Source organism: Pelmatolapia mariae, linkage group LG12 (genome assembly GCF_036321145.2).
Source record: "Pelmatolapia mariae isolate MD_Pm_ZW linkage group LG12, Pm_UMD_F_2, whole genome shotgun sequence".
Taxonomy (NCBI): Eukaryota; Metazoa; Chordata; class Actinopteri; order Cichliformes; family Cichlidae; genus Pelmatolapia; species Pelmatolapia mariae.
The window spans coordinates 1,888,713-1,902,911 of record NC_086237.1 but is presented as its reverse complement, the minus strand read 5'-3'; the positions used below and the strand labels follow the sequence as shown (position 1 = coordinate 1,902,911).

Below are 14,199 nucleotides of genomic sequence, written 5' to 3'. Positions count from 1 at the left end.
TAGTAGCTTAGTGCAGCGGTCCCCAACCCCCGGGCCACGGACCGGAGTCATTTGGTACCAGGCCGCGAGAGTTGAGACTCGGGTGTGAAATGTATGGTTTTCAGGGTTTTGATCGGTTTTTAGCGTTATTTTGTTATCGTTTTTTTTCGTTAACTCGGTTTTCCTGGGTCTTTTCACGTGTGTTATGAATAAATCTTCTTTTTTCGGTACAGGTGTTGTGCCAAAAAGTGATTGTCTGCCAAAAACTGATTTCCGGTATTTGCCAAAAACTGATTGCTCGTATTTAAACTGCTATAAGTAACTTGTTGGCCTATAATATGTGAAACATATGTCAAATGCATCCCTTATGGATGACATAAAGTCATCTTGAGCCACAAACAACATTCGTGTAACAAGGTAGAAGCCGCAATCAGTTTTTGGCAATGACTTTTACGTAACCTTTATTTATGCAGTTACAAAAATCTCATTAACATTAAAAATGTCTTTTGTAAGAGTAAGCTGGCCAAGAGGACAGCAGAAATGGCAGCAAATATTACAATAGTTCTGTAAAAATATTTTAAGTGGGGATAAAGGACCGGATTGGTTATAATATAAGTACAATAACACAGAGTTGTAAAGATACTTGAAAAACTGAAATGATTTTTTAATTCTATATATAACCGCTTTGTAAACCCTGTTCACCGAAGTCTATTTACGAACATATGTAAAGATATTACACATAAAAAAATACACAGAAACATTGGAAATCAGTTTTTGGCAGGCAATCACTTTTGGCACAACACCGGTACTAGTTTTATTTTGTTGTATTTATCTGCGACACCTTAAAGGCCGGTCCGTGAAAATATTGTCGGGCACAAACCGGTCCGTGGCGCAAAAAAGGTTGGGGACCGCTGGCTTAGTGCATCTGCAGCAATCACAGCAGCATGACTGAAGAGGACACTGGTTTGTGTTTGGGCCAGTGCAAGTCAGACTTTGGGAATCACCTTCATGTATTTTTGAAACTGAAAGGAGATCATTCATCAGCATTCATGGCTGTGTATTGTGTGGGTGCATAAAACTTTTATACAGTCATTGGATTCATCTCATGGTGCTGAAACATGAAGTGAACAGAGAAATTACATTGTATTAATTCTGTTTGTGGTAGTGGGCCATAAATAATTTATTAATATAAGCGCAAAGGGCCATAAAAAATCTGACCTAGGGCCATGATTGGCCCCTGGGCCAGACTTTGGACATGCCTGGTGTCATGAATGTGGTTCTGTTTTGTGTTATCCTTTGCTTCTGTGTAAAATACTGAAGAGGCTTTCAGGTATTTTAAATCCCAATGGCAAATACTGTATGCTGAAACACAATTTACTTTTTAATTTTATCGTTAAACCATTTTTGCTTTTTTAAAGTCTACATAAAGCAAACTAAATAGAAGAGCATACTGTGGTTTAATGATATAAAACAATATTTTGTTTGATCCTTTCTTGAGATTCATCATCATATTTTTGTCTCATCCCCTCCCTGCAGTGTCGAAGCCAGCCCCATCTTGGAATGAGGCCTTCCTCCAAACAGCGGGTAGGTAAACACATGAAACGCTTAAATTACTTATTGTTTGTGGTTTGTTTCTCCATGTTCTTCATGCTGTGGGAACAGGGAGTGCACACACACAGAGCTGACTGTACAAAACATGCCACCGAGTTGGCTCAGCCAACACAAAACAACACGTGCTGATAACTTTGCTGTAAACATCACATGATAAAAACCATCCGAGCATGTACGGATTTACATGGACCAGTGCTGTATTTTAATATAATCATATCTGTTCTATCAAAAGCATTATGAAAATTTCCCCCAAAAAATGTTAACATCACAAAGTGTAATTTATTTGGACTGCAGCTCTGTGGTGAAGTGCTCCAGATGAAACCCAAAGTTTGCTCTTGACTATTTAAAAGTTCTTTGATGACTTCTGGGGTTAATGGAGACTCTGTTAACTGCCAGATATCTTTGAAGATGGTGTAACACACACTTACACACATGCATAGTCTGTCTTTGCGGGACTGAACACTGATGGCCTCTGCTTTGATCTTTCTTCTCTGTTTGACTGCTGCCCACCCCTCCTTTTTCCATCTTATTATTCTCCATATCATCCTCTCTTTATCTGTTCTATCAATGCTAAATTCAGAAACCTTTAATTAGCACAAATGAGAGTCTTTTTCATTTCTGTTACATCTGTACAAATCAGCGTGGACCGTTTAACCAGACAAATTAGTCATGTGATTCGTACAGCATGTAAATAACAATCTAGCCACTTGAGCACATTAATGGCCTAATTCTCTCCTTCATTCTTCTTCGTGTGTTTCCCAGTTAATCACAAGCTGTCTGAGAATGCCGCCAAACACATCTTTCATCTCACACTCTCTCCTAATTCCCTTTGTCAGTCTAGTGAGTATGAAACAAACCTGAATGAGTCTGTAATCTGGTGGTTTGTGTTTCACCGTGTGCCCCCGTGAGGTGACTGGGCATTCAGGGCGTTGTGGGTTTCACTTGCAGTTACCTCATCCAGGATCAAAGCAGAAGAAAGACATTGTGCATCGATCATTTGAGAAGTATGAAGTCAGCACTCTGATTTCTTTTTATTCGGCCAGAAACTGAAAAGTCTCTGGAGTGGCTGTGACAGATTATTCTTTTATGGTGGCTTTTTTTACGTCCAAGAATGATTGTGAGTACACGCACAGATGACAGCCCGGTGACAACCTACATCCACTGCTTAAGATTGTCACGCCATTTGCAGAAAAAGTGGTTAATCATATTTTAATAACACTTTTCCTCCTGCAGACAGAAATCATACTTGCATGAGCAGAACATCCACATGGAATAATTAAATCCCTGTTAAGAAAGTTGCCGTTCATAATGCACATTGGTTTGGGTTTTTAAGTTTTCTCAGATTTTTAGTAAAAATTACCTCTTTTTTTTTCTCCAAAATAAATAAAAATAGAAGACTACTGCATTGTCATGTCTGTATGCCAAAAAGCTCAAGCTTAGCAAATAAAAAAGGGTATAATGCACCACTACATATACATGTGTGCAGAGTTTGCACATTTGTCATATTCCAGCATGAGTTTCCACCAAAGTACTGTGAAATATTCAAGCACATGCGTGGCGGGCTTGTTGGTATTTCTAAATTGACAGAGAGTGTAAAGTGGATAAAATGCTTAAAGTGCTTTATAAATGCCAGTCAGTGTGTGCACCCATCTAAAGCAGCGGTCCCCAACCCCCGGGCCATGGACCGGTACCGGTCAGTGAGCCGTTTGGTACCGGGCTGCGAGAGTTGAGGCTCGGGTGTGAAAGTTATGGTTTTCAGGGTTTTTATAGTTAACTCGGTTTCCCTGGGTGTTTTCCCATGTTGTAGTTGTGTGTCTTATTTTGAAAGAAATATTTATGCGTTACCATAGCGACCAGAGAGCATTAAGGGACAGAGAGGAGGATGTTACTCTCAATGTTGTTGGCGCATTTCAGGAGGACGCTGCTAATTAAGTTACACAATTACACAGTGAATTCACATTAATTATTATATTTACAAAATACCACCCTTTTTGTCTTGGTCGTATCATTTTATTTGGTTGTATTTATCCGCGACACCTTAAAGGCCGGTGGTCTGTGAAAATATGTCTGACATTAAACCGGTCCGTGGTGCAAAAAAGGTTGGGGACCGCTGACCTAAAGAGAATGTTGCATTTTTTTTTCAGTGCAGTGTTTCACAGAAATGTGACGGAACATGTTGTTAAATTATGGAAAGTTTCTTGTACTTAAACATGAATATATTTCTAGATCTTGCAAGAAATCGTTTTAAGCTAGGCTTTCATACCACCTGTCAAATAAAAAAGGAAGTGCAGATCAAAGAAGGCAAAGTTTTAACGTTATACTGTATGCGTGAAATTGAAGTGAATTGGCATATGAATATATATGTGAGGAATGTTTTACTGCAGGCCTTAGGTTTAAGGTTTAAGCAGTGATTTTATGGACTTGGACGCAGGCATCAGAAGCCACCACAGTCGAGTAGTTATTCCAGTTGTAGTTCTTTGAAATCCACCTGAAGGGAACACATGTAGTTGGTGCATTGTAAAGTCTCCGTGGATGAGTCTGCTCTGTCACATTCATCTGCTCAGTGTTATACTCACCGTTTGATAATCAAATTCACATTACTTGGATCTAAGTGGACCCAACACTGGTAAAGTAATATGCACAACAAATGAAAGTGAAAACGGGAAAAAAAAAACCCCATAAAAGTAATTAAAGGTCATTAAGATCTACACCTGTTGTTAGTAGCCCACAGGAAATCGCTTCATTTAGGAGTTTATGAACTAAAACATGACTTGCAGATATTAACAAGCTCAGACCTGCTGTGACACTCTGGTACGCTTTGGAGGGGAAATGGGGAGGAGGTGTGACATTTCAGCTCTTACACAATGTTTAGAACTTTAACCAGTTTTCAGTACAGATCGGGTTAAAGACTTGGGGCAGTGGGTACAGAACTGCTACTGTTACACTCTGCAGACCAATGACTTCACATGCTAAGCAGTAAACACAAAGAAATGGAAAAAGGACAAACTTTTATGAACCCACAGAACTCAAGGCAGCAGGGAGAGAGAAAGTATTTCATGGGAAATGACCATTTCACACCGGTTTACTGGGTTCACATCACAAGACAAGTCCCAGTACAGCCTGCAGTGTTTATCAGTCAGAATCACATGTAAAGAGTATCAGCTACATTTGGAGTGTTTGAAGCACAAGAGTACAAACTTTATACTTTTTGCAAAAATCATCACGTTTGAGTAGTGTTGTGGAAAATATGCAGAAGTATTTTAAGCATCTGTGTAGTGGTGTATTTTTGCACTATGGGAAGAAGGCAAGCTGGCAGAAGCAGTGTGATGCAATGTTGTGCTGGGAAACCTTGCATCCTGCCATCCATGTGTATGTTACTTTGACATGACCACCTACCTCAGTATTGCTGTAGATCATGTACACCTTTTCATGGTACTCCATGATGGCTGTGGCATCTTTCAGAAGGATAATGCATTCTGCCACAAAGTAAAACATGATTAAGGAATGGCTTGAGAAGCACAATGACTTTGAGTTGTTGACTTGGTCTCCAAATTCCCCAGATTTCAATCTAATTTAGCATCTGTGGGATGTGCTGGACAAACAAGTCCGATCCGTGGAGGTCCCGCTTTGCAGCTTACAGAACTTTAAGCATCTGTTGCTAACATGTTGGTGCAGATACCACAGCACACCTACAGGGGTCTAGTGGAGTCCGTGCCTCGATGGGTCAGGGCTGCTTTGCAGCAATAGGGGGACCAACACAATCCCCTGGTCATTTAAATCTGTCATTTAAGGACTTTACAGTTAAGAAAAAAAAAGAAAAAAGAAAAAGAAGCAATCTCTTTGCATGGATTTTACAGTCTCTGTGCTGTGAAGTGCCTATTTTGAACCATTTGACTGTGTTTTTTTAACCATTTGACTGTGTTGGAGCTCGAAATAGGCCTATAGCTCTTTAAGCTAAAGAATTCATCCTGCTACTTCTAACTACTGCAGATTAGAAGGGAAGCTAGCATAGAGTTGGGTATGAAAAAACATAAATTGGATATGGTTTTAATCCCCCCCAAACCAAACAAAGGTCCCTTCATAAACCTAATGCCCTGCTCATGTAATTTCACTTTCTTTTTTGTCTGATGATTGAAAATTGATCTTCGATATATGTAGCAGCAAGCTGGCTAACCTCATTTTGCTAATTAGCAAAGTACTGTGTGTACTGAGTAGAATGTGTTCTACTCCGAGATGCTCATTTTGTAATTGCTTGTTTCCAGGGCTGTATTTTTAATGCTAGCTAGCTAGCTTTAATGCCAGCTAGTGCTGCTCAATGCAGGGAGCATATGCTTTACACTCGGCAATTTTAAGCTGGTCTTTCACATTGCAGGTTATTTAAATTATTAAACCATTATTTGGTTACTTTTCTGTTAGGTTTACTTTTTCAGTGGTTTTTGTTTCCTGGAAGTCTGAATTGGAGAGTAACTTCAAAAGCCTGACCCGCTTTCCTTCGTAGCTGAAAAAATCTACTTCCTGTAGAGGTCTTATTTTATTTTAGTTTCCAATCATGCCCACAGCGTGCATGCCATCGCTACAATAAAGCTTACAAGATTACTCTCAACTTTAAACATTGTCTATTCATCTTTGGTTTCATTTTATATCATAGACTAAATATTTTTTGTTGCAATTAGGTTTCAACTGAAAGAACTGATCCTCGGTCTGATTTAAGTTGTTAAAGCCTGAACAACATAACATGAATCAATTCAATTGGTACCAGGGACAGTTTAATTTATTAAGATGTGATTAAAACAACAAAAGATTCAGTGGTGAGTTTTACTTGAGTTCTGATGTAATGTTTTCTGCCTTTGAGTTGTTGAATCCTTTTCTGGACTTTCCAACATTGGTTTGTCTTTTTAGTTCAGTGTTAATGATTATATTTTTTCATTTAGTTCAGCAAAAACAAATCTGATTGAAGTGCAGTGTTATCACCTGAGCGTCATCTGTTGTTTGACTTTAAGTGGATTATGTTTTATTCATCTGTAGAGATTTTATGATGAATTTTAATGAAAATGTGTGCCTTTTATTTAGATTTAAATTTGCTCTAGTGCACTTGTATGAATATATAGGATTTAATATTTTTTATTAAAGCCTACATGGCAGTTGAAACATACAGCAGTCAATCACAGACCGGTATCAAAATAACACAACAGGCTATATTTATGCAATCACTCAGCGTCTGTGGCCTGATTCGCTCATGACCTGATTCATGGTGAGTGACAGACTGAGTCACAAGCCCTAAGAAGTCTTTTTAAACTAGGGCAGGGGCAGCTGTCCAGAAGTTACATAAACTTTGACCAACTTTTGTAACAAATCACTCACACTGCAGAAATTAGTTAATGTATCAAGCAACCGAGAACTGAAAATGTGACGACATAAAAAAGATCAGCTGAGATGAGTTCAGCAGCTGCTTTATTGTAGTGGAAGATACAGAGCTTTTTTTGCAGATTTATTTTTTGCAGCGTGTTTACTTGAGCTAATCTGTGCTGGCAGAAGCTGCCTGATCCTTTTTGTGATTGTTGGTGTTACATAAGGTGAAGTTTCTTTGCAGTGAAACGTCCTCCTGTCCAAACACTGAACTACATCTGCTTGGCTTCCAAATGTTCTTATACAACACCTGTCAGAACACAGCAGCTTCTTTTTATGGACGTTTACTTTTTGGAACAGCTGTTAACATTTGACTAATATCACCAGACCTGTTGTCACTAACTGTAGTCTGATCTATTTTCTACAACAACCAGTCGAATATGATAATAAATCAAATGTAAAAAGTATTGGATTTGATTTGTTTACTTGTTAGAGTTATAGACCTAACATAAAACCAAAAAACAACATTGGCATAGAAAACAATGCAAAAAAGACACTGACCCATTGGTATACCGCAACATTAGCACGTGTCTTTTTCTTTAGCCAGAAGTGACTATTCTTAGATTGGAGAATGGTCAACTAACACTTTGTATCAGGCTGTAAACATGTATATTTCATAAATGAAGTTGGGAATTTTAGCGTCTGAGTTAAATGGGGACTGAAGTTGGTATTAGAAGAACCGCAGTTTCTGTGGAGGTCTCTTGTCTATAATTAGCTTCACGTATACACATGTTTTTTTTTTTAAGTTAGAAAAGTCTGACAGATGTATTATGTTAAAAATTTCTATCTATCTTTCATGAATTAGTTTAACAACATTTGACAGGAGAGCAGCAGCAGAATGCAAGTGTACTTTGTGGGACTAATCATTTAGGATGGGCAGTAGAGGTCAGCTGGGTCGAAAGCTCCAGGTCTCTGTTTGATCGTAAACATGCAAGTCCACATTTAGCAGGTCACTTCTAGTTCAGGCAACCCTGTAATCAAGATAAAAGCTCAGCTTTCCTTTTTCCTTTGGTCTCATCTTCACCTGCTTTGTAGAAGAAGTCACAGGTCAAAGGTAGAAGCACCACTTTGAGGTTTGAGTCTCATAAGCAATTATCTAATGAGTGAGGTGGCAGAACAGGGTTTGATTTTTGTTGTTCTTTGTTGTTTCTTTCTTCCTTTTGTGCTTTGTTTCTCCCATTTTGCTTGCTGTCTTCCATCATTCCTCAGCAGAAGCATTAAAACAATCCTGAATGATGCTCAGATTTTCACACAGGCTTCTGTTTTGCTTTAATTAAACTTACAGTTGATGTCCTTCTAGATGTCCCCCTCCACACGTGACCACAATCTCTCATTTTACTGTGCAGTCAATTCAGAATTCAATAGTCTGATGTTGTTTCCAATTTGTAGGCATTTTAGATTTGTTTGTACAGGTTAATAAGGAAACGATTGCTTGCATATTAGCATTGCTTCCTCCGCTAACTAACAGGTTAAACTGGCCTTTTATTAATACTTGTTAATCTACAGGATTACAACAAAGTCAAGTTTTCAGAACATCTCACTCCAACGCTCTTCTGCACATCATTACAGATGCTCCGAAACACACATCTGACCACACCCATCGGCAACACCAGATGTGGTCAAAGCTTTTAGCTCTGAAGCGTCCAAGTAAAGATGAGCTAAGTTAGCAGGAATTCAGGAAGTCCTGCTAAAATTTTTATTATGACCATCTGAGTGAGAGTGAAACAGTGACATATGATCAAATCACAACTACAACTCACAAGATAAAGAGATATCCACCCTCACCCTGTGACAAAGTAATCTACTAGTAATATGAGTCTGCATTTAAACAGTTAAACAGTGCTGGATGATGTTGAAACAGTTAGTTTTTTTTTACCCCCTTTTGCTTTGCATTTTTATCCACAGCTGAAATTGGTCTTAATGTTTATGCAGTTTTAATATGATTTTGTAAAGCCATAAATTGTTGTTTCCACAGAAACTCTACACATTTCTGAGCGAGCTTTAATAGACTTGACTTTAATTGGATTTCTTAACATTCAGGCTGTTTAAAAGAAATCTGTGACTATTTTTTTTTTAATTGATTTTTTTGAAGCGCATTCTGTCACGGTCCTGGGTCATTTGACCCAGTGTTTCATTGTATTTTGATATTCGTATTTCATGTTTTGGTTCATTTTGTCGTCCTTAGCTCCTAGGTTGCCTAGTTATAGTTCTTCGTTCATTTAGACTCCTTTGTGTCATCTTCTCCTGTGTTAAAGTTCCCCTTGTTGTTGGGTGCGTCTTATCTGTCATGTTTTATGTGTGCGTGGTTCATGTCGTCAAGTTCGGGTCACGTCTGCGTCCCGTCATGTTTCCTGTTTATTTTGAGTCTTACACTTCCCCTGTGGTGTCATTATGATTTGTTTGTGTCAGCTGTTTCCCCATGTGTGGCCCCGATCACCTCATGTGTGCATTTAAGTCTTTTGTCTCTCACTGCTCGTTGTCAGGTCGTCTGCCTATGTAACCCCCATGTTAATCATAGTCAAGGTCACAGTCATAGTTAAAATAATAGTTTAGTTCATAGTCTAGTCTTGGTTATTGTTTTTGTTTGATTTATTCATGTATCATCCAAATAAAGGCTCGCCTTGTTTTGAAACTTGGTCTCCCACCGTGTCTGCTCCTGGGTCCACCTCATCATCACAGCGGCGCACCCCGCCGTCACACGTTCACTGCTTTCCCCTACATAATTCCTAAAAAGCACACTGGGCTAATGACTGTTTCCACAATCTGTTCTTTCATTTCAATTAGTCTCTGCACCAACCCATAAATGATTCATAGAACCCACCCTTAGCCTGTCTTCATAACTAATAAGGATAAGTGATATGGAGGAACAGCTACAGTGTTACGTTGGCACAACAAAAGATCAGAAAGATCTCAGATTACAATCGTCACGTTGAGACAACGTTGAGAGTTTGGAAAATGCTCATGCTAACAAACTCTTCTGTATGCTACCTCATATGGTAAAAGGAGCTATCTTCAGAATTAGTGAAACACGTCTCTTGATCCTCTGGCCCGATGACGCAAACGGCTCCCAACCTCCAGGATTTGATCAGTTAAATCCCTTTTTCGCTAATATGGCTTAAGAGGATTTTCTCTATACATTATTATAGCATCAAACAAGTCATTTCCTGCAACTAGATCATTTCCTGTTTTCTAACTCTACACGATATGGTTGAAACTAGCATTTAGTGCTTAAGGTTTCTTGCAACAGCACATGCAATCAAAGTGGCCTTTCCCATTGATTTCCTGCTTCTGTGTCACAGGGAAACAGGTTGGCTAATAGGGCTGTGTTATGCAACAGCATGCAGCTGTAGGCTTTTACCCAGAAATCCTGCCAGTGTTCAACTTGAGGAGATTAAAGTTGAGTGAATGCCCACCCTGATAGTAAACGGGCACTGCAGGGCCATTTTTAGTTATTTTTCACTTGATTGAAAAACAAAAAAGGAAGGTTTCAAACTTTGAGTGTTCGTTTCTACCCAGGGCTCTGTGGCATTCTAGTTCAGTGTGTTTAAGGCGTACAGGAATCCCTATTAAAAATAAAATGGTGGCATAATGTGTTTTTTTTCTAGCACGAGGTTTTCTTTATTTGTAAAATTCACATTTTTGGATGCAAATTACAAGAGAGCTCAATCAGCAGACTGTAAAATCACTCGTGTTTGCTCTCCATAATTCCTCAATGTAAACAGAAAGGAAATATTTGTCTATTGTCTCATCTCGTTGCGTGTGAATGCCAGGACAAACACGGTTAATTATTTCCTTGGCTAGGAGAGCTCGCCTGTTCCTTGTAATCCACATGTTTTTGTGTGTGTGTGTGTGTGTGTGTGTGTGTGTGTGGAGATTATAACTGCTCGAAGGAACACCCTGAGTTGTGGCTCTCCTTGTTCAGCATCGGGTCATCATCTGACTTGCAAAGGAAAGCACTTTATTCTGCTCTGTTGGCTCTTTCTGTATTTAAAGCTGCGGGTTTAATTAGCCCGTACGTGCCGCCCACATTCAGATCCACATTAAACGCAGATGACTACCATTACTCTCAGCAAAGGCACCTGTCCCACTATAATAAATTTGGATTTTTTATTAGCATCATTATTTTCCCCCGTGCCCTCAGTTTGCTCTGGCTACGATACCTGCAGCTCAGCAGGTTTGAGCTCACGCTGCTTTGTGCCAAGGATTTATTTGTTTTACCTTGTTCTCTCAGTTGTGTCGGGCAGATGTGTTTGAGACTGCAAAGACCGTTATTTAGAAGGCTAATATGACTTATAGTGTTGAATGAGACCAGTCACTACAAAGTGTTCCCATTGTGGATTAAAGACTTACTGGTTAATAATAATAATGATAATATTTCATTGATAAACTGAGCTACAAGACCAGGAGTAGCATAAACACAAAGTTTATTCAAAAAGTTCCCATGAAAGTGAAAAAACAAACATAATTCTCTTTCTTCTTTCCAGCCAAGCTTTTTTGGGACATTATCTAAGGAGAGAGCAGTGCTGGACAACAGACTGGTAAGTCACCTTTATATCATCTTCAAGCAGCTAAATGATGATGCCTGCAAAGGAGGATGTGTGTGTTTGTGTGTGTGTGTGTTTTTTTCTTTCTTTTCTTCCTTTAAACTGAAAATTCCTGATTTAAAAAATTCCCAAAAAGCAGCAGCAGATGTCTGAGTGTGTGTGTGCATACGTGTGCTTGTGTGTGCCTTGTTTAAAACATTGTTTCAGAGCTGCCTTACCCTCTAAATATGATGGAATATGATTTTTTTTTTTTGTTCGAATTATTACATTTTAAAAAATGAAGTCATTCAGGCAGTCCCGTGTCTGGCAGATGGCAAGAATCTCGTCTCTTTGTTGATGATACCGTGTTTTTTGGAAATACAAAGACTTCCTTGATCTCACTCTTGTCGTGTAATGCAAATTGCAATGGCAAATACCTCAGAAAACCAATTAAGCTGCAACAAAAGAAATGATTACGGCGCGCGGTTGTTTGCCTGGCTATATCTATCAGAGGAGGGGAGTCTGTGGTGTCCTGTGCCAACTGGCACATGAGTTATTTAATTACTTAGCTCAGCGGCACCAAATGAAGCCGACAGATTTATGGATTCATCCATTACCCGTCTATCAGAAAACAATAAAAGCTTCCCTTTCTGCCCTGTGTACAAAGCGCCCATGTGCACTGTGACCATCAAGCAGGATCCCCCTGCTCTGTCTGGAGGCCTTTCTCAGCCTTTAAGTAATGGGCTGCAGCAGGTGGGTGGGCGGTCTAGTGTTGATTCACAGGTATTGGAGGGCCTGATCATGAAAAACTGTTTAAACCCTTTGATACTGTGAAGAGTCAAAGCTGGTCCAATGCCAGACTGGATTATTGATGTTTGGTGGCACTTGGTTTGGGGGAATGTGGCCAAGTCTTTCAGCTGCTCTGAGGAACAAAGAACTCTTCAGTCTTCATTCAGATCCTGCTTCAAGTTTTTTCTTTTTTCTTTCCCAGGTTGAACAAATATGTTAATGTCCCTGTAACATAACTGCTGTGGTTAAAGGAGCTTTCGGGGATGACAAAAGTATGAGACTGAACTCTTTTTTGGTGCTCTGTAGATCAGTGATGACACTGAGCTTTGTTGCATTGTGTCACATTTGTAATCTATCTTAGCCATGGTCAGTAAAGTCCTCCAAGTCTGTTAGATGCTACTGTGTTGATTCTAGAGTCTGTGTTGCGATTGTTGTACATTTTATATTCTTTTAGGATGAACTGTTTATTTCTTTTTGCTCCAGGGTGCATGAGTGAATGAAGTTTGCTGCTGTAAAATTAAAAGTTACAAGCTCGGTGCTGCCATGATTGTTTTTGTTTTCCCCCGAGTCCAAGGCCTCACAATACTCACAGCATAAATATACCTCCCCTCTAAAGTCTGTTGATGCCATGGCAACAGCTGGTAACTCATTATCAAAATACATACTGTTGGGACAAACTAATTTAATACTTTAGATAACCTTTCATATGCTATAATTAGGTAATTTTAGCATACCCCATTGATAAGATAAGTGGATGCACAGATGTGCATGCAGCATTCAACCTGATATGTAGCGAAGAGAGGAAAGAACGTCAAAATCTGTCACAGGTTTTGAAACGTGCCTTTAGTTGCAGCAGGGACAGAATGCAAACAAAAGCAGAAGGTGATTAAAAACTAAACTGACAAAACCTAAACTGGGGGGAAACTAGAAACAAGTATAAAGAAACCAAAGACCTTGGACATGGAGACCTGGACATGAGAAATGCAATCAGAGAAACACAGACAATTCAGCAACAAACAGAGGGATAATGAGGGAATGAGACACAGGAAGAGAGCACAGCTGGGAGAAATCACACACAATGAGACACTAACACAGCACACGAGACCGTCAAAGTAAAACAGGAAACATGAGGCAGGCACAGAGACACAGACTTGACACGGAACATAACTTGATTAGACGTCACACAAGGAACAGAGGCAGAAACCAGAAGACTAGAAACTATAAATAACAATGAAATCCAAGACTATAAATAATTCATAACACAAAACAACGGGTCACAGAGCCAGGACCGTGACAAAATAATTTAATCCTGGCATCAAGGAATTTCTCAGTCTCAGTTTGAACCTCAGATAATGTCTCTTGGAGTTTCCCCTGGAAGAGCTGGAGATGCCTAATGGACATGAACACATGAAGAGAGATTTGAAGTGTTTTGACTTTTTTTAAAAACATTATTAGAGGGTCACTAACATTTTGAGGTTCACAAGCTAAAATTGTTGAGATCTGCAATTCCAGTCTTTCTTTGTAGCAGGATAATCCACTCAGGTTTCATTTCCCCTCTTTCCTTTAAGTACTGGTATAGGAAAGGTTTCCGTTTCTGTCCCGCTGAAATCTCTTTTGGATTTCAGAGTGACCTCACTTGTGGGAAGGCACAGGTGGGGCGGGGGCTGGCTGGGGATTATGCAAAGCTTTTGCATGCTGAACAATGGCACTCTCAGTGGGACAGTCAGCCAGAGAAGACAGACGCTATGATACCACCACAGCTTTGTGGGATTAATCTAATAATAAAACCAGAATTGTGCCTAAATCCTAATTGATTTTATTTTACCCTTCGTGCACATTGTACTCATTATTATATACTGAATAAATCCAACTCACAGCTGTGACTGAGTCT

General features: G+C 39.3%; 1 protein-coding gene across 1 annotated transcript in view; it reads left to right on the top strand.

The window, feature by feature from the left end:
- The window catches only part of rasgef1ba (RasGEF domain family, member 1Ba), a 115,397-nt gene that overhangs the window by 18,082 nt on the left and 83,116 nt on the right, over positions 1 to 14,199 (top strand). Inside the window, exons 2-3 of the mRNA XM_063489078.1 lie at positions 1,516 to 1,563; positions 11,481 to 11,534. Of these exons, the coding sequence (XP_063345148.1) occupies positions 1,516 to 1,563; positions 11,481 to 11,534 (102 nt within the window). The remainder of the gene's footprint in view (positions 1 to 1,515; positions 1,564 to 11,480; positions 11,535 to 14,199) is intronic.